We start from the raw sequence: 25,928 nt of genomic DNA, 5'->3' as shown, positions 1-25,928 counted from the left end.
CAGGCACAGTGTGGTTCTGTTACCAGTTACCACTCTGTGTCAGGGGAGTTCTCAGGCATTTCTGGGGCTGAGGTGGAGCCAGAGCAGGCTGCACAAGCCCAAGCAGATATAGAAGGTCTCTGACAAAGCAGCTTTATCATTAAGAGACAATACTCTAAGTTTAAAGCTGTTTTTCTTCCTCCCACTTTTTCATACTGTAAACAAACCTGGCCAGTCTGACCCAGTGAATGTACTGTGGAGGTTTTTATGAACTTGTTATTGCCTGTAACTGTGAACTGCCTAAAGAAATTTCACACATGTGTTCCATTTCATTGCAGATCATGGATGGCTTGGGAGAGAATGAACCTGATTTGAAACCTTCATTGTATCCTCGCTTCTGTGAGGAAATTAAAAAAAACCTTCCTTCTTACACCATGCACTTCACCAAAGTGTTTCAAAACAAAACATTCCATGTTTACAAACTTGCCAAGCATAAATAATGTTTCCAACCGTGACTTCAAGTTCAGTTATTTCACTGCTAGGACCCACACTAGGAAATGCAGATGAAGTTTACAAACAGGTTACATTTATAAGAAAGACATTTTATACCAATGGTTTCTTGTTTAATTACTGTGATTGGTTTTTTTGACAGTTTAATTTTGATAACATTACTGATGTTGCCGAAATTTTCATAAATTCGTAAATAAACACTAGCAGGGACCATTTCGATTATAAATTCTGACCCTCAGAATATTAGGTTGTAATTGGTTTCCAGTTCCAAGTGATGGGAAGACAAAGGCAGCAGCCTGTGGGAGCACTGCTGAGTGCCTGCCTGTGACTCCACTCAGCAGTTCAGATTTTCCTCTCAAATGGTAGAAATTCTGTGAAAGCCGCCCATGCTGCTCCTGCCCTGAGTAAGCATTGCCTTTGTGAATCCTAAAAATAGTCACAAAAGGAAGTTTTGTCTTACAGTCTGATCCTTTTTGACAGATCCTTGTGCTCTTTCAGTGCCTCTTTTTTGAATTCTTTGGGAATGTATGCGGATATGAGTTTCCAGTCTTGTGAGTGTCATTGCAGAATCAGTGAGTGCAGATTAAGCAAACAATTTTGAAGAAAAAACTTTAATCTTTGGTCCAGCATTTTTATTGATCAGAAACAAACTGGTTTATAAAATTAAGTGTTTAATGATGGAGTGTTACGTATTTCTAGTGAGAAAAAAGGCCGGAGCATGCTTGATACATGTTGCATGTTTGTATCCTTGTAAAATACTCAGAACAAACAAAAATCCAAATTTCTCAGTTTGTATTGTCACAACACTTTTCTGTATATACTTTCTGAACTACAGGAGAGCCTTTTTTTCCTTGTGTGAATTCCACTAGGATAGCAAAATTGGACAAAGAAAAACTCATCTCTAAATCAGCAGGAAACCAGTATTTCAAATACATTCAGATAGTAGAGCCTTGTTTTGTATTATTTCAGACACAAAGCTCTATATTTTAGCACAAAATCATTGTGTCCTCGTTCTTTAGCCTAAAACAGAAACTACAAGTATTTTAAAATTATGTGGAAGATTAAGGAAAGGCAGACCTCAATGCTGAGAATTTTGTGATTTGTTTGTACCCTTTGTCTTTTTACCAGCCTGAACTTTGTGATTTGTATTAGATTTCTAAATGTTAAGAAGGTACCACATGGCTTTTGCTGTGTTTTTAGCACTGCTTTGGTTTCAGACTGAAATCAGAAATCAGATTTGGATGCCTCACAGTATTCTCCATCTTGAACTAGACATCCACTAGGCTCATTTGTTTCTTAAATTGTAATAATCAAGTGCCTCTAGGCCCAGGTTGAATTAACATTTGAGCACCTATAAGAGTGTTTGTGGCCTGTGCAAATAACTCAGTTATAATAATTACCACTGCAATTAATTTCTAATGATGGGAAACTTAAAGTGCTACAGATAGCAAACTCCACATTTAATTTAATCAAGATGTGTAATGAGATTAGCTGTCACAACTGAGCTGGGCTCCAATTCCAAATGATTTAAGTGTTTTCCCTTTCAGTTGTACCAAGGTAAATTACTGAAGAGATGGAGATGGTTATGTCACATGCTCAAACAATTTTATATTCAGTAAATACTCATTAAATAATGTTGAACATCCTTCTGCCTTTCTCTCTGGCACAGAAGGCTGTGCTGTAGCCAGGCTGTGTTAAATCACATACTGACAGGAGCTGGGTTGTTACACTGAGCAGCTGAAACTCCTGAGTAATTCCTAGTCTGTATCCTTTAATGAGGTTGAAGACCACTGCAGTTTAACATAATACAGTAATAAAGCATTTTAATCAGTATTAAAACTTTAATTAGGCCTGTAATGATGCATGGTGGTTCTTGCTGCAAGCCTGGGTCAGTGAATCCCTCAGTGAGTGCCTTCAGTAATTGAAAACAAGCACACAAAAGGTAAAAAATGTCTGGGCTCTTATGGCTTCTTCTAGAATGCAATTGGATCTCTCAGAAAGGTGCAGTAACTTTCCTTTGGTGGAGGGGAGGGATTGCCAGGCCCAGTGATAGCCTGTTTTCTTCAGAAGTTACTTGTAGATAACAGCTGAGACTAAGAAATCCTGACTGGAACAGTAATTATTTTGAAAAAGACTAATTTCAAAAATGCAGTCTCTAGTATGGCCAAAGGAGAAATTTAACCTGTTCATAGAAACTACCAAGTGCAAACTGGTTTGTTTGGGGTTTTTTAGACAGAAAGATGTATTATGAGAGACTGTTAGAAAGGTGTAACACTAAGGGATATTCCAGGGACTGTAGTGCAGCATTCAGACACTAGGCTGCTCAAACAGTAAATCCAAATGCTGCGGGCCAGAAGCAGTTCCCAGCTCAGAGGGAGCAGCTCCTCCCTGCCCCAGTTTGAGACAAGGCCTGGGAGGGGCTGGGGGAGAAGGGCTGCACCTCCCGTTCCTGAGGTACCGACTCACTGATAGCAGCAGTGGGAACGGCAGGGACAGGGCTCCTCCTGTGGGCTCCTTGGTGGCCACAAGGACTTGGTGCTGCATGTGATCAGTGGGATTGTGGTATAAATTGCTTTTTTTCAGATTGCAGAGACAAAATGCTAACAAGGAGCCAGGACTGTTTTAGGAGAGAAAAGCCTTTCAGATCCATAAGTGTATTTCCATTTCTTGTTTCAGAGTTCTGCTGGTGGGATCTAACACAGCTATTTTATAATATGTTGTTGTAAAAAGATGTAATGACTGTTGTATACTAAATAAATTGTGTAATTTGAAAATCACTTTTTTTGCTTGTTTTTATGTTGGGATGGGTTGAGAAAGACATGGTTTGGAAATCAGCTTTGCTTCAGTCCCTATGGAGGAAAGCAAAATATTTTTCATGAGGAAGTTTTGGCTTCTCAAGCTCATTAAATTGTGTATAGTACTGATTTTAGAATCACCTTTGTATTTTAACAGCTCACTGGGCTTCCTTTAGAAGCTAAAGGTACCATGATTTTTACCAGTCATCACCCTGTGCATGTCAGCTCCTGTAAGGGCAGTAGACTGAGGTAGTATATCCATTTAAATAAATGTTATTTCTTTCTTTATTAAGTGTATTACAAATATATATAAAATCATATATTAAATGCTTTGACCAACAGGGACCTGCTTGTTTGCACATTGTAGCTCAAGTTTAGTATTTTGATGAAGAGAGAAGTGCATTCTTTGGGAGTGAAGAAGCACGTTTCAAGGGCTGTACGTGCAGCAGGATCTCCTGATGCGACTTGTAGTAGGAGCTGCAGGATGTGCAGAGCTGGAGATAAAACTGCCCATGTGTAGGACTGGTCTAAAGGGGGCTGGGGGGAGTTTGTCACCAGCATTAATTAAGGATTAATGTAATTGATGGCATGTGAGCCACACGCGGTGTTTTTGCATAGAGGGGATTGTGAGCTCCAGGGAACCTCCTCCTTTAAATCCCGAGGAGATGGCCATGACTTTTAGCATTCTTGTAATTAAAAAAATGTTCAACTTTCTTCTGCTCATCTAATGCTGCTTCTTTACAGCCCTGTTTTCCCTCCTAAACCTGCTGGTCAGTAGGTCAGACCTAAGGACAAATCAGCTTTCCTATGGCTTGGCTCCATGTCATGTACTTGGAATGTTATTTTAACAGGGTAAAACCACAAAGATTAACGTAGTTGACAGGCAGCCAGATTAAATACTAATATCCACACAATTATTTGAATTTCAGACCTTTATAAACATTTTATGCTAAATAAAATGTTCTTACTGTATGTTTAAAGTCTGTAAAGAACATGGAAGAAGATTAATAAAAGCACTAGATTACTGAAAATCCAACTACCTAGGGACCCAATGGGTTTTTTAATTCAGTATTTTCCTTCCCTCCTGACCCATGGCACAGCTTTCTGTGGACAGCCAGCTGGTTCTCCCTGGGAGCCATGGCAGTGCTGGGATAAGCCTTTCTGCAGAGGCACTGAAATATTTGTGTATGTCTGTGCAAATGCAGAACAAGTGAGGATATGATTTCAGCAATTACACAGTAATTAAAAGAGCATGCAAATTAAAATAGATAAATTAAATGAACTAATTAGTAAACTCTGGAAAGAGGAAGAGTAGGCTTTAATAGGGCATGACAGCTGCAAATGAGTGTGTCCTATTACTGAGATTGTATCGACACAAGCTCCTAGAGCAGTTTGGAAAGGGTTTCTGCCCTTTTGTTTTATTCTGTATGCTCTGTAGAAGGTGGGGCTCACTCTGAGTGCAGAGGCAGCTCCGAGGCTCTGGGGCGTGTTGTTTTCATATTGTTACAAAGTCGGGCTACAGCTGTAAGGAGGAAGGAAGCAGCAGCAGGGCAGCAACCTTTGGAACAGCACTGGACATCTGAACATCAGCAGCTCTGTGGTAGCCCTGTGTGACCCATGTTTATCACCCACAGGGTTCCTGGGCACTGCTTGTGCTTGTCATCACTTACCCAGGGACCAGTCCAGTCCCTCAGGGATGGAAGAAGAGTTTGGATGAGAGAGAAATAATTCAACAGAGTCCACCCTTCAGTCATCCTTAAACACAAACAAGGCAGAGACACCCGGGACAGAAGGCTGGTTTATTATTTACATGGTGCCTGAGATAGGCAGGACACTTCACAGACAAATAAAGACAGTGTTGTCCCCAAGGAGCTTACAGACAAAATTAAATTAAAACCAGCCAAAGCAACACCACATCCATAGGTTTGGGAAGAACACAAGGTATGTAGACAAAATTATTGCTCTTTCAGGAAGGAATAGATTTTTGTGCATAATACATATTTAGTTCATTTTCCATATCCTGCTTGTGACTGCTGAGATCATGGAATATAGGAGTTGGCACACAGCTGGTGAACACTGCAAGATAATTCAGCCAAGGTTTCCCCCCAGTCAAATAAATGTGTCAGTAAAATTACAAATCACAGACTCTCTGATGTGAACCAAGACCATTGGGTGTGAGTAAAAACAGGGTTTAGGTTTTCCAGAGGGCAATGCCCACCACCTGCAGTGTGTAACCAGTGCTTAATGGTGCACTCAAGATTTTCCAGAGAGTGGCAGAAATGCACGTGAGAACAAGGTACTGTGTGAACATTTCTCATTTGGGAAACGTGCAAACTGAGCTGGCCTGCAGACAGCATTCACCTACTTATGGGTTTTAATAGATGTGTAAAAATAAAAGCCAGGCCTCCCAAAACAAGCTACTGTGACCAAAACAGTTTGAATGTGTGCTAAAATACATTGTTTCATACTTCATTTTACTGAAACAAATTATTAGAAACTAGGTTGTATTCATATTATTAGCTCATAATAATGTACATATTACATATAGTTTACATATTATAATAGATATTATTTATATATGACATAGAAGAAACAGCACAGCTTAAGATTTTGAATTTGCTGCCCTGTACTCCATTTATCTGTACAAGTGGTCTTAGTTTAAAAAAAATAAAATTATTTTAGTGGCACCGTCTCTCTTCCAAACACTGTCAAGTTTAAGAAAAATTCATCATAGTAGTTGGACATTAAATGGTTTGAAAAACAGACTGATTAATTTAAGGCATAATATTTCACCCCCTGTACTGCTGTTGGTTTTTCCCTTTGTTTCTCTGTCCCCAGATACGTCCTGCAATACTTCTACCAAAGGAGATTTAACAAAACATGAGTGACAGAGTTGTAGATGCAAATGGCACAGTTCAGGCTGGTTTAGGCTCAGTTTAGCAGCTCATTAGGAATGAGAGATTGTGGTGAACTGTGGTGTTTGCTACTGAAATTCCTGACCAGCTCCCTTTGAGGCATGTAGTTAGAACACCCGGCCTCTTCCCTGGGAAAATTACATAGTTGTAAACAGCTGGGTTCATGTGTTATGCCTAAATCCAGTTTCTGCCCTTGTATGGCTGCATAAAGGGATTTCCTCACAGTATAACTGAAGTTCCAGTTCATCCTTCTGCTTCTTTCCTTTACCTGTGCCCTTGGACTGGTACCTGCATTGTGTTCAGTGAGCAGGACTATCCAGGGCCACTGGGGGATACAAGAGGGATACAATACACCACGGACTTCATTTACTTGAGAAAAAGATAAGGTGTTTTCTTCAAGTAAGTGTTAGAGCAGCAAAAACAGCACACCCAGCATGCTTCCCTCAGCTCCAGCCGTGTGCACTGGATCCCTCAAGAGTTCTGCGTTACTTCAGTGATAGAAAATACTCCTCAGATATACTTCTTAACCACAGTATGTGAATGACTGTGTACCCCAGATTCTCTCTTTGCTCTTACCAGTAAGTATACATCCCAAGATTAGCTCCTACTCATCTTTCAACCTACTGCAAAGTGTGCCTCCTTAGTGGGAATCTGAATCCCTGTTGTAACGAGGGAAAAAGGCCTGATGGGGGTAATACAGAGCAGGAGTATAAAAACTGTGCCTCACCTTCGCCTCCAGAAGTGAGAAGAGCAGTCTCGGGGAGCTACAGGTCTCCTGCCTCTCTGTGCGAGTACAGCTCGCTCAGCTTCTGGAACTTGGGTCCCCACTCGTGGATATCCTCGCAAGCGCTGCCGCCGAGCCCCGCGGAGCTGAGGGAGCTGAGGCTGCCGGCGTTGGAGCCCGTGCCCTCGGTGCAGAAGACGCGCAGCGAGTCCTGCGGCAGGGCCGGGCCGCGCCGCTCGGCCTCCCTCAGCAGCGCCCGGCCCAGCGCCGGCCCGGGCCGCGCCCTCACGGCGCCGTCCTTCGCTCTGGGCACCGAGCAGGCCGGGCTGCCCTGCAGGGACACCTGCAGCTCTGCCATGTTGTAGGCGTCCTGCAGGGAGAAATCGGACACGTGCAGTTAATGCTCTGGGGGTTCCAAAAGTTCGTGTTTGCTGCGAATAAAGAAGGAATGATCCCGAGTCAGTCCGTTCGCTGTGAACTCCTGAAGGGTTAGGTGTTCTGCCAGCTCTGCCACCTGCAATGCACCTGAGAAAGCCTGTGAGAAACAGCTGTGCACTCTGCACTGCTGCTGTCAGGGTCAGAATCAAGTCTGATTTCATACCAAAAGCTAAATAAATCTGATAGAAATGCCCCAATCTTTATTCTGAAATTCAGAACCAAGTGTCTTTTCATCACTGGACACTGATCCCCCAAGAGTGGCAGAAGAGGTGAGAAGGGGTATTCACAAACAGCACGTTAAAGAAATTCTTCTGCAGCATGAGTAAAAAAATCTACTGTGATTTTTGATAAAATTTTACCAGTCTCTGGAATAATGCCTAATTATGTGACAGTGGCACAACTGTAAAAGCCAAGTAAAACTACTTACTCCCAAAAAAGTCACCAATGCCCTCCCAGCTCAGCCGCAGTAAGTGCTGTTTGGGAATTGTGCCACAAGCTCTGGCACAAAGCTGCCAATGCCAACAGTTAATGGCATTCACTGATCAGAATCACCTGCAGTGAAGTCTTGTCCCTCAGTATCTTTCACTTCCCCACAACCCAAAGGTTGCGTCCCTGGACTGATTTACAGCCAAAGAAGAATGCAGACGGGTGGTGGGAGACACAATTCATTAGAGCAAACAAGTAATTATTTGTATTGCTAATACTGTTCATGGGAACAGGCATCATCAGTGACAGAGATGAGGAATCAGCACTTCCCAAGGGATTTCTTTAGTTCTCCAGCACGTGTCATTGTGGATAACCATGGTGTAAGAGATTAACTGAGGTAACCTCAGTGAGCTGTGCTGAATTTCTCCTGGAGACAGAGAACAACTTAACCCCCTACCCTCACACCTGCAATCAAGAATCTGCCTCAGTGGCAGGATGGGGTTTGGGACAGGAGCTGCTTATTCCCATTCCTCCCAAGACTGAGGAGTGTTAATGATGAACACTGAGACACGCAGTCCAGATCCCTGCTTTAGGCATGTCCTAAATTCATGCAAGCCCCAGTCCAGCCCCACTCCGAGCATGGATACCAGGAGAATCCATGACATGCAGCAACTTTTCATCAGACACAAGCTAAATGCAAGCTTGTTCCAATACAAACTTGAGGATCATCCCTTCACAGAACTGAGTGATATTAAAGCATCCTTCACTGCTACTAATTGTTCATTAAAACGACACATTTCTTCTGGTAATAAACCCTTCTTGGCTGGCCATTCACAAATCGAGCTCAAGCCCTGCCTCTGGGTCCAGAGCTGGTGGTCAGTTGAGTTCAGTGTGTACTCAAACAATGCAATGATCTCTTGCAATTTATATGAGCTCCCAATTTCTCTCCGGGAAAATTCTATTTATTTCAGCTGCAGAAACTCCTTCATACGACAAGCTCGTGTCCCCACAGCCCTACCATCCACAAACATTACAAAAATGAAACTTTCTTATCCAAGCAGCCTCATGATCCTTTTGTGGAGGTGACATTAGAACACAACTAAGGTGGTGTAATTCTAGGTATTTTGGGGGCTGGTTGGTTTGTTTGGCTTTTTAAATCTAGACAAACAACTATGTTTTAGCTTAAAAAGTTTTAGCTGCAATCCCAGCAACTGTTAAATCTGAATAATTTACAAAGACTACACAGAATCCAGAGAGGCTTCACTCCAAGCACTGTTTCTTCAGGCAGAGTAACAGTAATAGGTCTCCTCTGATGGAGATCCTCCAGACACTAATTTGCTTCCATTGCTTGAAATAAAGAGTGTATTTTAAGAATTCTCCAAAAGTAATTAAACATGCCATACAGTAACTGTAGATTTCCTCAAAGAGACCTTCGGGGTGTAAAATTGCAAAATATTGCAGAGGAAGTTAATCTGATTAAGGAAAAGGATTTATAGCTGTCTATGTTATCACATGGGAAATGTCTGTGTTTATTACATTCCCACTAATTCACTAAGAAAACAAGAATGCTCTACAAGTAAGAATATTTTTAAATCAATGGCTTTTTTTGGGCCATCACACTGGCACCATGACTATTATTACCTCTGCACAGTCACATCATCCCTTGAATCCATGAAATGAACAGCTGGCAATGAAGTTTCTTATCTTTTATAAACATAGAAAGCATCTGTAGATCAGTTAATAATCTGTTAGGGGTAGTTGTTTATAATATCCACAGTTTTCCTTCAAAGCCCTGCCTTTCACTGACATGTAAAAACCTTAGAAAAGTCAGCAGGAATGTTAAGAATACCTGCTTTGGGTATAATCTGCTCTACTGTAAGTATTAACAGCTTGCAGTCACTGGTGTATTTATCTCCTAAACACAAAAATGCAGAAAGGTCCTTCCACAACCACCACATGCCCCAGGGACTCAGAGGAGCCTGTTCAGCATCTCCCCTTTCCAGCAAGAGAGATATGAATACCTGCTGTTGGGAGCACTCTCTGGAAAAGCCTGGCCATTAGGCACAAGCATACCAGAATCTTCCAAGCCCTTGGAGCTCCATCACAAATGAGCCCTGAGAACCTCAATGTTTCCTGAAACCAAATCCAGCAGCTGTTTGTTCCCTACTGCTAAACTCACCCTACAGGCTCCTTTCAACATGCACTCAGGATCACTGGCTCTAAGACAAATTAAAAATTCTCTGCTTAGGAAACATGCACCCTCATGTATGGACCCTTCTAAATAATTAATCTGCCAATTGCAGGGCTGAATCTGCAGAACAAAGGCTGAGGACAAAGCACAAAATGCATTTTCCTTAGCATGTTGAAGCATCAGTTGCGTCTTAATTGTAACATGACAGTGAATCTTACTTCATCTTGCTCCCCACCCCCTTCTTCATTGTAGTTGAGGATGTTTTCCCTGATGTCCTCCAGATCCTCAGGATGAGCAGATGCATGGTAAACACCTTCGTGCACAGCCTTGTGCGTCTTCCGGTGAGCCCAGAGGAAGCCAGCGCTGAGCAGAGCTGTGGGGACACAGGAGCACAGCACAGGTATGCAGACACCAGTAAACTCCAGAGCACCAGCAGGGCCAGCACAGCTGCACTTTGGGCATGTCAGCAAATGTCTGGGGTTTGCACTGTCCAGCATGGTGAACATCAAACATAGAAGAAGAAAAGCTTTTAAAGAGTATTTTGCAACACCCTTTAAAGCCCAACTCGAAGTTGGTTAAAGACCAAGTGTCTAACCTGCCTCTGTCCCGTGTGGAGTTGAACTTTGTCACAGAAAATGCATTACAGAGGGGGACAAAGAAGTAGCAACATGTTGACAGTAACAGATGCAATTACACACAAATGAAACACAAGAAGACACAAGAGAGAAGAGGAAATTACTTTTAGATGGTTTACTAGAACACAAGAATCAGGCACATTTTGCCTTAGCATTCATTAATTTACACATTTTTCTTAAATGCTGAAGTGGATTTACACAACTGACAAGCTTCAACATCAGATACTGAACATTCTATGAATAGAAACTTGTGCATTACCTTGCTACCAACTGTATAAAAATCAATAAAAGCTCAGAGTAAGACCTCAAAGCATTGAATACCATAAATTGCCAGTGTAGTGAACTAAAGAAACCAGAATCTCTTACAGAATATCTACATGGCAGCAGTTCTGTGGAGCAGCATCTAAATGACTTTGGGACTGAAACTGGGGTACACAGAGGTCATGCCCTGCAGTTCTCTGACATAAAGATCTATAATCCACCTCAGCTATCTGGGATTCCAAGAGCTGTGGTACCACTTAGCTTCCCATGAATTTGCTGCTCATATTTGCATGGCAAACATAGTATCTAGCAGAATTGGGGAAAATCATGGTATTTCCATACTCTTATACAACTTGTGAGCAAAACTGCATTAACACTAACAGCCTGGAGAAAAATCCCGTGGCCTTACTCAGACAAACTTCCATGACATTTGAATAAACAAGAAAGACTCCAAGATGTGATCCTTCCTCACTAGTAAGATCCTTCTGGTTTTCCTCTTCAAGATCCAATGCCTAGGCCTGAAAACGGCTGAGGAAGACAAAATCAGCTGTTTAGGAGCTGGGACACAAGTGGCAAGATGCAAAGTCTGCTCCTGCCTGACCAGTGTATTCCTATCAGACAGGAAGTTTCTCCTAGACTGAAAAATCTGTTTCATGCTCAGCAGTACTTTAAACAATGCTTATCTGGTAGCAGTGTTCACTCTTGCTGTTCAATTGCATTTGCTTCCAATTATGCATCTGAACAGCTCCTCAACCATGACATGAAAATGTGAAGAAAACAAAACTGCAGAGACCTTCCATAGCTCACAAATGTTGATTCACTTAGTGATGGAAGCGCAGAGGGATGAGAAATCAGTGATGGGACCACAGCAAAGGAATGAAGGCAGAGTTGAGTCTCCCTCAGTTGTTTTCAGCAGGAGATGAGGTGATGGCTCAGGACAGGTGTGCTCACCACAGGTAATACAAGACGTAGTTACCGTAGCTACCTAGGAGCGCCAGGAAGCAGACGCAGATGGCGAAGAGAGAGGTGAAGCTCAGGCCCGTGTCCTTGTGGAAGATGGCCAGGGTGATCTCGCAGTGACGCCCGGTGTAGCCGTCGGGGCAGTGGCACTGGAAGGTGCTGGGGGACAGGGCCACGCAGGTGCCGTAGTGGCAGGGCCGCTCAGCGCACGCCGTGTACACACACTGCCGGCCTGAGGCGTTCTCCAGGATCATGTGTCCTGCAGGGCAGCTGCACACACCAGGGCAGAATGGCACCGTTAGACTGGGACAAAACAGCCATGACAGGCAGCACTGAAGATTTTAAAACACACTTTGGTGACACTTTTTGCACAGTTTCTCAAGTAGCTACTGGGAGTAAGTTATGTGAAATTGTGACAGATCATAGCCTTTCCTGAGGCAGCCATAGCATGAGCTCCACACCTTCAGACCCTTTTATCTGGGGCTTTCAGAATTCAGGTAGTTCCACTGCTTTCTGCAAGGTTCTCCTTGTGAGAACCAGCTGGGTAGGCATCTGCAGTTCTGGCTAGGCAGGGCAAGCTGTGCTGTGGTTGCTGAGACTTCCCCCTGGTCCCAGGTTAGCTCAGATCCCAGGAAGAAGCCTCAGACCCAGCATGGACAGAATAAAAGATAACAAAGGAGGCTCTTTCCCCCTGGGGAATTCCGAGGTTTATTTCTTCAGGGCTTCCAGGAGAGAAAGAGGGCAAGGTCAGGGGACAGAGGTATTTTCTAGTGTCAGGGAGAGGGTGGGGGAGTTGGATCTCAGCCAACCTAGTCTGGCCAGAAGGGAGAGGGGTCAGACCACAGGCCATTGCAGGGGTCAAGAATTATACCATTTTCAATACATCTAATACAGTGAATTACAACAAAGCTCTGCAATGTTCTTTGAGTTTCCAGAGTTAGAGAACTCCCTTTGTGTGGACAGTGGCAGTCAGGAGTGTGTGCAAACCTTAAAGTGTGTGTAAGTAAACTGTTCATTTGCACACCACAACCAACAGGAATTAGTGTTGTCCTGACCCCAGCCACAAACACAAGAATCTGAGCTCAGTAGAGTGGTGTTCCTAAAGCAGCTGGAGGAGCCCAGGAGGGAACAGAGGTGACAGCTTAGTGTAAGAAATCAGACCCTCCCAAGAGAAAGCATTGACACTGCACAAGCTTCACAGCACAGCCAGGGAACTGTGCCACTGCAGCTCACACACCCTCCTCTCCTGGTTCCAGGGTTTACAAGCATTCTGGATTTGCTGCTGCTCTTTAAATGTTTTCCATTAGACAGGCAGCTGAACTTGCTCCAGAATCCCTGGAGCCAGGATGATTTACATCAGCTGTAGTGGTGTCTCTAAGGACACAGTAATCTGCCTCCTGTCCAGGTGTGCAGCTTTGTGTGCCACTGTGCTTCCAGGGAATTTATGAGATCGCCAGTACCAGCCTTCAAGCTGCATACTTCAGCATCCACCCTTTAGCACCTCATTCTGAAGGGTTTTGTGCTTCTATTTCCACTAATTACCTGCATTCATGCATCATCCACAAATCAATACAAATAAATTCCTGGTTGCAAGGGTTGTTCCTGCAGGCATCGGAAGAACAGCCTTCTTTGATGCCTTGAGCACTCAATACTGTCACCAACTCCTTCCCATGAGTGTCCAGAGGGATTCTGTAGTTATTAAATCTGACATCCTTCATACATCCTACAGCAAGGCACAAAGAGACAGTTTTAAAAACCATTCAACAAGAATCATTTGAAGCAGCTGTAAGATTTGGCAGTTTATGTTTAACAAAGGACACAGGCTATCAAATTTTAAATCCAGGACTGAATTCACTTACATTTTCATAACATTGTCCTTCATTTTTGGACTGAATTTGCTGTAGTTTTAGATCAAGATTCCCAGTAGTTTCCACAAGAATCAAGTGCTGCTGCAGACCTGTGCTGGTTTTGGTTGGGGCAGACTTAATTCTCTTTCCAGGGGCTGGTGTGGGGCTGGGTTTTGGATCTGTACTGAACATGAGGTCGATAACATGAAGATATTTCTGTCATAGCTGAGCAGGGCTCACACAGAGCCAAAGCCTTTCCTGCTTTTTGTAGGGCCGTGCTGGGGAGGGGGCTGGGGCTGCCTGGGAAGCTTGCAAGGGACACAGCCAGGACAGGTGACCCCAGCTGACCCAAGGGATATTTCAGACCATGTGATATCATGCTCAGGATACGCAGTGAGGGAGGAGGAAGGAGAGATGTTTGGAGAGAAGGTATTTGTCATCCCAGTTAACCATTCCATGGGATGTGGCCCTGGTCTCCTGGAGATAACTGAACATCTGCCTGCCTGTGGGAAACAGGGAATTCAGTCCATGTTTTGCTGTGCTTGTGTACATGGCTTTTGCTTTCCCTATTAAACTGGGGTTTTTCAGCTTTTATCCTTATGATTCTCTCCCTGATCCTGCTGGTAGGGAGGGAGTGAGAGGCTTGGAGGAGCTGGAGGCTGGATGGGGCTAAACCATGACAGGGCCTCTCTTTGCCTAAGGTAGTCAGTGGAATGTGTATCCCTCCACTGTGATTTCCATAGAAAAGTCCAAGTGTTGTGGAGAATCTGTTACATGTGGATAACCTGTTCTATTCTTCAATGTACCAGTAAAAATTGTGTTTAGCTGATTTTAAATTGTAGCTTATGGCTTACCTTTACAGTATGAAGAGCAAACCACAAATAATTGTGAGAGTCTTCTATCAGGGACAGAAAATTTGCACTGAAGATGTGACATTAACTTTGTATGCACAAGATGTCTCAGCATGAAAACATATACTTTGATTAATTAAGTACATTTTATGACTTTGAAGTCCTTAAAGTTTCAGCTACTTAGCAGCAACATTAATAGTCCTAATTAAAATGATCTTCATGCATTTGACTTCTTTATTTACTTAAAAACAAACACTATTACTCCCATAAATAAAAAGTTCAAAATATGCTCCCTAATTCACATCATAAATTTTATTTATTGCAATACTTCTAGTAAAGCAATAGAAAACAATCTTTTTCTAAATAATTTGTGATACACTGAAGTTGTAAATTATTACTCTATTTAATTTCTCTCCACTTTTTTATTACTCACTGAAGTACTTTTGCATGGTGAAAATATGACCAGCTTGCTTTGAATGGATTTACTAAGACCTGGTTAAAGAGGTGAAAGGCATGGGAGAGAGGTGACCTATAGACACCAGACAGGTGTAACTAGCAGTGATGTGTGTTCCTTGGCAACAAAAGCTGTGCTGATTTGCTTTACTTACACTGTGGGTTTAGGCAAAGGCCAAACTTCCAGCTGAGCTCAGAGTAAAGAGCTGCCATGAATATCCAAAACTTCCAGTTCTTTATATTTCTCCTTTGTGGAACTACTCAATTTCCAGGCTGGAAACTGATTTGCTTTTAACAGACACTGTGACCTTTTCCACTCAGTTGCTAAAAATTCACATTTTTAGTTCTAATTCAATAAACCATTTATAATTTTAGTTAATGCTTTGACTGAGTGTTATACTGTGGTAATAAACCAGGGTTTGGTGGGTGCTATGCAATGCACTTATAAAAATTCCTTTTAGCATAGGAACAGATGTATTTGGGAGGGAAGGAGAGCTGCCAAACAGACTGGGTAGAACCATGCACTGAACCAGCTTTGTCTATCCAAGGCCGGGAGCCATGCACACTTCATCTGGGAGAAGCTTCTGGATCTCCAGGTACAAACTCTCTGCAGCCAAGCCAAGAGGTGACCATCATTGTTCCAGGTCCAGTAGGCAAATGTATTTCCTGTACCTTTTCCTGGTCAGAACAGTTTATCTCTCTCTGTTGCAAAGTGTCATGCAGGAAATGTGTGTACTTTGGGCTCTATATAAACAAGTAAGTTTCCCGCAATATGCCTTTATTTTCACAGGTCCGTATTATGAACAGTAAGATTGAGAATTCCTACCTTGAAAACTCTTGTCTTGATTGAATGGGTAGGTGTTTCCAAGGACCAAGCTGCTGGGGTCAATGACAATCTCTTTGTATATTCCTGCTGCTTTAGTAATCTCTCTCTTCCCACCTCCTTCATAAAGGCGAAGAGTAAATTCATTTTCATTTCTCTCCAATGTGATGTGATGCCACTCACCATTATCAATGTGGTAGGAGGGAAGGCTTACAGAATAGTTTCCATCACCCAGATTGTAGGAGACCGCTAAGAGTCCCTGAACAACCTTGTGGATAATTAACAAATAAAAAGAAAGAAAAGTCATTGCCTGGCATTTTATATTGACCTGTAACTTCAATCTTAAAATATTTGTTTAAATTTAGGGTACAGTAATTTCACGAATACAAGCCGCACCAATTTGACCAAAAGTTTGGTGGAAACCCGGAAGTGCGGCCAATATTCCGGGGCGGCTAATACATTAACAAAATTCTAAAAGCTGCCAACACGGAAGTGAGAGCCCGCGGCAGCCCCAAGCCAAGCTGGAGCCCGGCCGGCCCCGGCAGAGGTGGGAAAGCCTGGCAGAGGCGGGGCCAGCAGTGTGGGGGGCGGGCGGCAGAGCCTGAGCCAGCAGGGCGGGGCAGGGGGGCGGCAGAGCCCGGGTCAGCAGGGCAGGGGAGCCCGGGAGAACTGGGGCTAGCAGTGCAGGGGAGCATGGCAGAAGCAGGAAGCCCGGCGGGTGGGGCTGCCTGGCAGCGGGGGAAGCCCAGCAGAATCGGGGTCAGCAGGGTGGGGGAGCCCGGCGGTGCGGGGGCCTGCAGTGCCGGCCAGGGCGAGGAAACGCGGCGGTGGTGCAGACGGGAGGGGGCGGCCGGCGAGCCCGGCGGCGGCAGCCCGCCGGCAGGGCTAGCGAACGCGGCGCGGCCGGCGAGCCCAGCGGCGGGGCTAGCGAACGCGGCGCGGCGCGGCCGGCGAGCCCGCCGGCAGGGCTAGTGAACGCGGCAGCGGGGCGGTGCTGACGGGAGAGGGGGGCCAGCGAGCCCGGCAGCGGCGGCAGCACCACCCGGCCAGCCCCGCCGAGCCGTGGCGCTGAGCTGGGCCACCCGGCCCCGTCGGCAACCATGAGCGGGCCGAGCCTTCCTGGCCCCGCCCCGAGCCAGTAAAGCCCGCTATGCCGCGATCCTGTTACTAATTGGCCAATTTGTGAAAGCTGCGCACGGATTCTCGCGACGAACGAAAGTGCGGCTAATATTCGGGGTGCGGCTTATCTATTGACAAAGACAGCGACATTGTCGAGGCACCGGAAGTGCGGCTTATAATCCGTGCGGCTTGTATTCGTGAAACTACTGTATGTTTACACTGTAGATTTAGGTGAAATATAAAAATACTTCAGGTGCTACTGAACTAGGCAACCTAAATGTGGTAGTAATACTCACAATGTGTGAGTAATACTCACAATGGTAGCTAAGTCACCTTAGGAGTAATTTTATCCTGATCTCTCTTGTACAAATTTCAAATAGTTGAGAGTCTGGTGTGTCACAGCCAGAGTGACAGCTCAAACCAACTTGGCTGAAGAGGTGTGTATTCAGTGGTGTGTATAAAATGAGAAGACTGTCACTTTGAGAGCCTGACATCATTAGACCTGCCACAGGCACCTTGCTTGGCAGAATCTGAACTACACAGAATTGGCCACATGGTTCAAAAGAACACCAGGTACACACCCAATTCATCCTATTCTGTGTAGAACCTGTATTTCTCTGCAACTGGCATTGAAATCCAATGGGATGCCATAGCTGAGTAGTGACATATCTCAGGTAAAGGACCAGATGTGTCCATCCATAAAACAAATTGCAGAGTCTTGACGCTCAGCATAAGGTTCTGTTTCCATCTTATGAGTGAGTGTTTGTCGGAGTTGTCTCTGGACTGATGTCAGAGTGTGTGTGGGGTGCCCCTCACCTGCAGGGTGATGTGCTCATCCCTGCCCCGGGACAGCATGGTGGCGATGACGCTGTCGGGCTGCCGCGTGCGCACCAGGGCCTGGAAGTGCGTCCTGCGGGCAGACACGCTGACAGGGAGCTGGTAACGGATGTGGCTGCCTGCCTCAAACCTGTACGCCTTGGCCACTGCAAGGGAGAGAAACCTTTAAACCATCTCATGAGGAGAGGGAAACATTATTATTGCCCCTAATGTCATAATAAGAGTTGAATGTAAAAGGAAACAGTTGCGATGCACAGCGTGGATCCCTGAGACAATTTGTCCTTTGGGACCTGCTCCTGTTATTTATTTCCACAGCTTCTCTCTCACGCTTCATTTTCCTCTGCAAAGAGGTGTTCTCTCAACCAACATCATTCTGCTAATGCTTCTCTCAGTGCTCACATGAGGTGATAGCAGGGAAGCAGCAGCTCTGACCAAGACAAGAGACTGCAGACCAAGTGTAAGTACCACAATCAAATTTCACAATCTGTTTTTTTTATAATTGTCTTTCTGGTGCAATCTTTGGCTCGATGAGAGCTAAAGATCCTACTATTCCCAAAGCATAGCTCCCTAAGCCAGTAGAGTCTCTTCCTGACACCAAGGGAGCAGTGATTTCCAATTCCAGTTGTATGGTTCTAATTCTGCACAGAAAGTGGTACTGGCACACTCATATTTTTAGGTTATTAGGTATTTCTGAAAGTGTAAACAGATGCAAATCAAACAACTGTAATAAAATAAAATACTTTTTTCACAATTTGTCATACAGCCATGTCATTATACAGTCACTGCACAAACACCCTGGATTAAATAAATGATCCTATACTGAGAGAGGAATTTCTCAAAGGGAATTAGAAAAGAAATTGTTAACAATCACAGGCAACTACACTGCAACATGGCTTTACATAATGCAATGTAAAATCACTTCAACAATCATTACCTGCAAATAACTGAAGTTTCTGTACTGTAAAATGTAGCAGCCTAGCACTAATGAAACAGAAAAGCAGAGTTCACCTTTATCACATCGATAACCGTGGTAGCCTGGCAAACAGTGACAAGCAAATGAGCCCCAGTCCCCAAGGCACCTCCCATGGATACCACAGGAGGAAGATCCCATGGTCTCACAGCTCCCATCCGTCAGGGTGCAGCCAGGGAAGCTGTTCAGGGACTCTGCAGGAGACTGAAGGTCATATACCTTCAAGAGACAATTCATGACACAAAAATATTATTTGAGAAACATATTTCATTTTTAAACAGAAATAGCTGCACCACTTCACTGTCAGTTCCTCATCTGCGTTGCTTAAGTTACTAAATTTGCTTTTTGACATTCAGACTTCAGCTGATTTTATCAAGAGCATATTTTGCCTTTGAATAAACTCAACCGAAAAAACCCTAATACTTCCTAACAAAGCAGACAGCTGGCATAAATATACCATTATACAATTGCCATTCAGAAGTTCCCTGAATGCACAAAGAAGGTTGGAAAACAGCTGCACAAAGCAGGGGATAAGCAAACACACAGTTCCTGCCTCATTAATCCTTCTATTGAGAAATAACTTTTCAAGGTACTTATTCTAATTATCACCAGAAAAACCCAGAATTTTTTTTGTATTTTACACTGATGGATGTGGACATACTGAATACATTGATGGAAGCAGAAGCCTCATGTATAATATAAATCTCCCAAAAACTGAATAAAGAAGTTTTCTTCTCTGCTAAAGCAAACGTTACTCTGCTCTTACCTGAGTATCCAAGATGAAATTGCGCAAGCAACCAGAAAAATGTTTGTGTAGCAGTTGTGGGTAGGAATATGGTAATGACTCTTTCACACCACCCAGCTGGAGAACATGGTTCACATTCAAATACCTTTAAAAATCATATAAATAATAAAAATACATGTGCATCTGCCTTCAAACATAGGTAGATAAATAAATAAATACACTGCATTTCCAAAAAATATAGACTTTATAACATAACCGTAGAATGCAACTATTTTATCTTCTCTCTCTGAAATAAAGCCCTTTAAAATAAAGGGTATTTTTTAAAACATGAGAGGGAAACCTGCTGGAAGTTGAACTGTGGGAGAATTTACATTTTGGGTATGTTTGTGTACAGGTCAGAAACAGCTGTGATATTCTAGACACCGTATTCTCCTTCAAGTGCTCTGTGTGCTCAGAGACATCCTATGATGTAGGAATACTACAAGAAAGGCTGTTCTATGTATGACAAAAGTCAGAAACCTAAAAGTTGGTCCAAAAGGCATGGTAAACATGTCCAAGCTCTGCACTTTCTCCCAATCACCTCTCTAAGCCAAAGAACTCAATGTATTTTAGTCCTCATACTTCCTTTCCCCCCAGAGTTATCAATTAATTTCTTTTGTTTTCATTTGTCCTTATATTTTTCCCTTTTTTTGTTCTCCTTTCATGACCAGGAGAGCTCCACACAGCTGTGGACAAGGCTTAATCCCAATGCTCATCAGAACGCCTGCTCAGACTATCTATTCCACAGCTGAAGTATCTTTGTTAGTACAAAGGTTTCCCTAAAATATAACCTGAATATTCCTCACTGTAACTGTAGGCCCTGTACAGAAGAGATTGTCTAAATCCTCTTTGCACCATTCTTTTATACACACTGAGACTTATCATATCTCTCCTTAGTTTTCCCTTCTGTTAACTGACCTCAATTCCTTCATTCTTGATTCTTACTCTCAGGGTGAGCTATCAGTCATTTGCCTCCTCTGGACTGTACCAAGCTGCTCCTTGTCCACCCTGCACTGTGGGGCAAAAACTGGTCCCAGGTGAGTTTTTAAAGAACAGGTTCACAGTGACTTGATAAAGAGAAATCCTGTGGGTGGAGGGTGGTACACAGGACCCACAAAAACTCCAGTAATAGCCACAGGGTTTTGGCGCTGTCACTTAGTACTGCAGCATTACTCAGAAGAAGACTGGTTCCTTAAAACTTGTTTAGTGCTTTAAGGTCCAGGCTTGGCCTGAAGAAAAGAAGGCCTGAGAAAATAAATGCTTTTTATGTTCCTAGTCAGAAATAACTTGGCTTCAATCTAACAGGTCAGATGTTCACAGGCCTTAGAATCAACAGCCTGTCAGGGAATCTCCAGGAATGTACCTTGCTCTCCGTGGAACAGACCCCAGGACTTCACAATTGGTGCGATCTTCAGTGGACAGCCAGCGGCCAACCCCTTCTATCTCCGACACCACGGCTGCACTGCACTGATCCAGAGTGAAGCGCACGTCCTGCACAGAGCACACAACACAGCCACAGCTGCTGCACAGTCCAGTACACCTGTACATCACATCCTCAGCTTTTACTTCGTGCATACTATGAAGCAAAAAGGGTTGGGTTGTTCCGTGTTCTCTTGACCTTGCAAAAACCAGTAGAGCTAAAATGGAACCATTTTGCAAAAGTACGGTAATTTCACAACTATAAGGCACACCCTTCTGACTAAAATTTTCCCCCGAAACTGGAAGTGCGCCTTATAGTCCGGTGCGCCTTATATGATGTACAAAGTTGTGACATTTGCCACACCGGAAGTGTGAGCCGTGAGCCGTGGGGGGAGCTCGCAGTGCTGAAGTAGCTGGGTGGAAGTGGGCCCGAGGGCCCGCGGCACCGCCACTCCCGGGTCCAGGCAGGCCCCAGGGCCCCGGCACCACCCCTGTTGGGTCTGGGCAGGCCCAGGAGCCCATGGCTGCCGGGTTGAGGCGGGGCCTCGGCCAGCAAATGCGTGGGGGGAGCTGGGGGCAGAGCCTCGCTGCAAAAAAATAGTGTGCCCTATAGTCCGGTGCGCCTTATCTGATCTACAAAGTTGCAAATTTTGCTGACTCCCGGGGGGTGCGCCTTATAGTCCGGTATGCCTTATGGTCGTGAAATTACTGTAGGCACTTCTCAACTTCATGTTTCTGAGTAATTTAACGCCTTACACAAGACCGGTAATTGCATTTGCAAGAAAATAAATATCTGCTTTTTGTGCATAAGTAATGGATTCCAGTGGCCACATTCTACATGTGCTGCAGCAGAGCTTAAAAAAGGTAAAGATTGCAGAATATGGATTATAACATTAGTGGATTTGGAATTCACAGTGAGGTTGTCTCAAAATTTCTATTACTCATCAAACCTACACAAACAGTTAGGACAATACATATTGTCAGTTCTTTATTGAAAGGCTGTTCTTTCTACCCTCCTGTCTCTGCACAAGGAAATATTTTTAGAAAATTTAATATCCTGATGTGGGGAAAAAAAAAAAATCCAATAACTGACCTCACCATTGGTTCTGACTTCCAGTCGATGCCACTTCTTGTCTGCTACATTCAGATGACTTGGAAACTGCAGCACCACAGAACCTGAGCCATGGCCCATCTTCAACACAGGAATACCACTAGAGAGTTCTAATACAACATGAACAAGAAATTAAAATCAGCTACAAAATGTCACTTTTGGGTATCTCAGCAGTTAGTGACTGTACTGATTTTATGATTATTGCTAGTCACATACAGGGGGTTCACTACAGAAATAACTAGAATTATACCCTATGTCTTCTGTTAAGCAGAAGTACTCATTCAGTCTATTATTTACTTTTATACTTTAGATTATTCTACTTCTCTGTCAAAACACTGAAACTAATTCCTGAGAAGCAATCTACAATTTTATGATGCTCTAAAACAATTAATACATGCAGGTTTCTTCCTTCCCATCTTCTACTCAAATTTACAAGTAACTGCAAAGCAAGACAAAAAAATAGATAAATGATTAACTATTCAACCACATTACTTTTCAACTAATCAGGAAAATATAAAATGCCAGCCATACTGTGCATCTTGTGTGTTAATTCACAAAAAAATAAGCAGCAGTAACCTTTCAAATATGTGTCAACATAAAGCACTGAGTTCTACTTGTGAATGAATCTTCCCAGAATGGCATGTGGGGCTGGATTCATCCATCACATCATTGCCTGTTCAAAAAAAATGTGCAAAATTGCCCCAAGACCAAAGGGAGTTTAAGTCGATTTCTTTTCTCACCAAGCTAGATAAGAATGACATGCAAATAAGACTGCACTACTCATGTAATAACTATCTTCAAAGTCCCTAAATTTCTTTATAGCACTACTACAGTTTTTCTATTTTCAGATTATTTTTTTAATATATGTATCAATCTGTCTGTTTTGCTTCCCCCTCCATTTCTACAACTCTGCAATGAACCCAAAGCTAGAGGTGCAGGCTACAAAAATAGACATCAAAGGTGAAAGACATGTTAAGAAATGCTTCACATTTTTTTCACACCAGAAAATAAGTTACCTCATTAAATAGAAAGAGAGAATTCATTGTCTAATTGTTACACTGTTCACAAACAATCCATTCCCAAAAGACAGTTAATTTTTTCACACCCTTACCTATTGCAATGAAGTTTTCTGTACTCCCAGGTTCTGGATTTGATGAAGGGCCACTATATAGTAAAAGTCCATCTGGAACCACAGTAATAAACTCTAGAGAGAGTGAGCTTTCAAAACAAGGTCTGATGGGACGAAACCATGCATAACCATTTCCATGGAAACTGTGCTTAGTCTGCTGGCAGTCTGGTCCATGAAAGGAAGCAGGACAAAGACATCTGAAAGACCATAAACAAAAGAAATAGTCAAAATTACCCCATATTCAGCTCTTTTTTTGGTTTTACATGCAGCAAATGGAGAACTTAAATCACAGTTTAAAAATCAGCAAAACAAAGGTTTTAGCAGAATCTTAGGGGTGTTTGGCAAATATTAAAACATTCAAAGAGTACAAAGTATTTTTATTCCCTGTACTAACTCCCTCAAAAAAATAGCATTTTTGAGGCCAGTTTTTGAGAACAACGAACTTTTTTCCTAAACAACACAGAACACCAAACATCAATTTATTAAAGTCTGGGAGGTTAATTCCTAGCTGGAATTAATTTCACTAAGGGAATACTGCTGCACACCAGGTGATGCTATAATAAAGCAAGTTTACTATCTAATGTTTTTTAGGCTCCTTATTACCCATTGTTTGAACTACATTTCACTCCTACATCCCTGCTGCTACCACTGATATTCACTTTTATTATTACTCTCCCAGATAAGAGGAAAAAAACAAGATACACATGCCTTCATCCTGAATTAGATGCTCTTAAAAAAGGACAAGTGTTAATTCTGTGCTCCCCAGGGCTTTCTTTGTTACTCATGCACTTTTTGGGACCACAGTTCCATCAGGGTCATCAGGAAAGCCCCTGTTGCCATTAGGTTTACACCCCAGTGCACTTGTGGGTTTTTTTGTTTCTCCTCCAGGCAGAAGTACATTGATGATTATTTCAGACCAGTACCATGTAAGTGCCACTCAACACTTGAAAGATAGAGGGGAGAAATAATATGCAATGCAGATTTCCTCACCTGTAGCCATTGAGAGTGTCGATGCAAATGCCCCCATTGAGGCAGGGGCCGCCAGGGTAGGAGGAGCAGGGCTGGTGCAGCCGCTCGCGGGCGGAGCAGGTGCAGATCCCGTGGCTGGAGGTGGTGAGGGACACGAAGGACACGCTGCCAGTGTCCATCACGGTGGGGATGTCACTCACACTGAGGTGGTTTGTACAGCCCTCGCTGCAGTTGGCACTCCTGCACTCGTCAACATCAATCTGGGAAATGTTCAGTTGTAGAGCTGACTGCATCTAAGAGAAAATCAGTGTAACACATCACCACTCTCATCCTAATGAAGGCTTTTACCTCAGTTCTGAAAAATCAAAGCCATCAGAGACTTAATGCAGTGTTTAGTTTCTTGAGCATTACTTAGTAACATCCCTGATTACACAGGCAAGAAAAATACACCGAAAAATTCAGGAAACATTTTCTTTAAAATTCACAGCAGCATTTCCTAAAAATTTAATCACTGACATGACTGAGTGTGAACATGCTGAATCTGCACTCATCTAATAACATTATTTGCAAGGACCAAAGCTCTGAGAGCAGTGACACTCCACCTTCTGAGCTGCAGCATCTGCATCACACCTCTCCACACTTCAACAGCAACCAGGAGTGTTTCAGCTCAGGCCAGGACAAATCCGTCAGCAGTAACACCCAGATATTATTTGTTACATTCTCTCACACAAAAGGATACAGACACGGGAAAATGCAGAGCTGAGCTGCTTTCAATAATCATGGCCACAGACAGTGACTTGACAAGACAACTTTGCAGCAGCTTTGATTCAGTCTAACGATTTGTGCCCCGTAAATTTACATTTCATGTCAAGCTGTCTGCAACAAAACACAGTCAGTTCAGCATCTTGGATACTTTATTCTATGCTACATCAATCTTTGCTAGTTCACTGTTTTTACTGTTAATTGGGGTTGCACCTGAAAGCCCAAGTACCAAATAAAAAGAGCCTCAGGGCAACCACAGGTCTGGTAATGCAGGAATAGTGACTCTGAGATCACAACTTCCATTCCAAATGGAGCAAGAAAGCAGTGGCAGAGAAGGGAAGGGAGTTGCTCACAGTGTGAGGCAAGAACAGAGCTGCCATTAGTCCTGACTCTTGGTCCTTCAGCCTGCACACCTAAACTATCACAGTTTGTTCCTTCCACTTATTTGGGAATTTTGCACAGGTGTCTCTTAAAAAGTTTCAGAATTTGATTTGTATTTGGTGTTTCAAATACACTGAAATGTGTATTTAGTACCCAAACTTGAGTTTGGGTGAGTGAGGCAAAAGACCTCCCTACTCTCACTGTGGTACACAAGTGAACAAGGTATACAAACGCAAAACTAACAGCACTAGAGCTTTATGCATTTAACACAAGGGGCTTTTTTTTTCCAAATGGCAAAACATATGGCAAATACCTTAAAAATAAGCTTTGAAAAGATCAAAACAAATACATAAATATGAAAGTGCTTCTATTTTTTCTCATTTGTGTAGTCATCTCAGTTCACCACTGTAAGAACTTTGATCTTTATAATCCTTTGTCTTTATATTCTCAAATATCATAACATGTATTGATGCCCATTCCCCCAAAGGCACAGAGTACACTTTGTAATGACATGATGCATCCTGTCAATGCAGGCCTGTGTCTGCTGCCCACGTTTATCACCATCAGTGGAGAGTCTGTAATGCCCATTTAGTAATCTATGCAATACTGTTATTGAAAAACTGTATGTAAACAACCTTG

At 43.2% G+C, this 25,928-nt stretch overlaps 2 protein-coding genes across 3 annotated transcripts in view; one reads left to right on the top strand and one right to left on the bottom strand.

Annotated features, from left to right (window-relative positions):
- Positions 1-3,266, top strand: part of DPY19L3 (dpy-19 like C-mannosyltransferase 3) — a 35,242-nt gene extending 31,976 nt beyond the window's left edge. Inside the window, exon 19 of the mRNA XM_033069819.2 lies at positions 318-3,266. Within this exon, the coding sequence (XP_032925710.1) occupies positions 318-479 (162 nt within the window). The 3' untranslated portion in view covers positions 480-3,266. The remainder of the gene's footprint in view (positions 1-317) is intronic.
- Positions 3,267-5,068: 1,802 nt separating this feature from the next.
- The window catches only part of LOC117001456 (neural-cadherin-like), a 64,591-nt gene continuing 43,731 nt past the window's right edge, over positions 5,069-25,928 (bottom strand). Inside the window, exons 22-34 of one of the 2 annotated variants that reach the window (XM_033069817.1) lie at positions 24,168-24,439; positions 23,160-23,374; positions 22,031-22,158; positions 20,882-21,009; positions 19,501-19,624; positions 18,773-18,953; positions 17,744-17,910; positions 15,812-16,076; positions 13,377-13,557; positions 11,860-12,104; positions 10,197-10,351; positions 6,927-7,293; positions 5,069-6,524 (exon numbers count right to left, since the gene is read on the bottom strand). In XM_033069817.1, the coding sequence (XP_032925708.1) occupies positions 6,964-7,293; positions 10,197-10,351; positions 11,860-12,104; positions 13,377-13,557; positions 15,812-16,076; positions 17,744-17,910; positions 18,773-18,953; positions 19,501-19,624; positions 20,882-21,009; positions 22,031-22,158; positions 23,160-23,374; positions 24,168-24,439 (2,391 nt within the window). In that variant the 3' untranslated portion in view covers positions 5,069-6,524; positions 6,927-6,963. Of the gene's footprint in view, positions 7,294-10,196; positions 10,352-11,859; positions 12,105-13,376; positions 13,558-15,811; positions 16,077-17,743; positions 17,911-18,772; positions 18,954-19,500; positions 19,625-20,881; positions 21,010-22,030; positions 22,159-23,159; positions 23,375-24,167; positions 24,440-25,928 lie in introns of both variants that reach the window. The other variant, XM_033069815.1, reaches the window with a different exon arrangement.

The sequence above is a fragment of the Catharus ustulatus genome, chromosome 11 (assembly GCF_009819885.2).
Source record: "Catharus ustulatus isolate bCatUst1 chromosome 11, bCatUst1.pri.v2, whole genome shotgun sequence".
Lineage (NCBI taxonomy): Eukaryota > Metazoa > Chordata > Aves > Passeriformes > Turdidae > Catharus > Catharus ustulatus.
The sequence above is the reverse complement of the archived record's forward strand: the minus strand, read 5'-3'. Positions and strand labels throughout refer to the sequence as shown.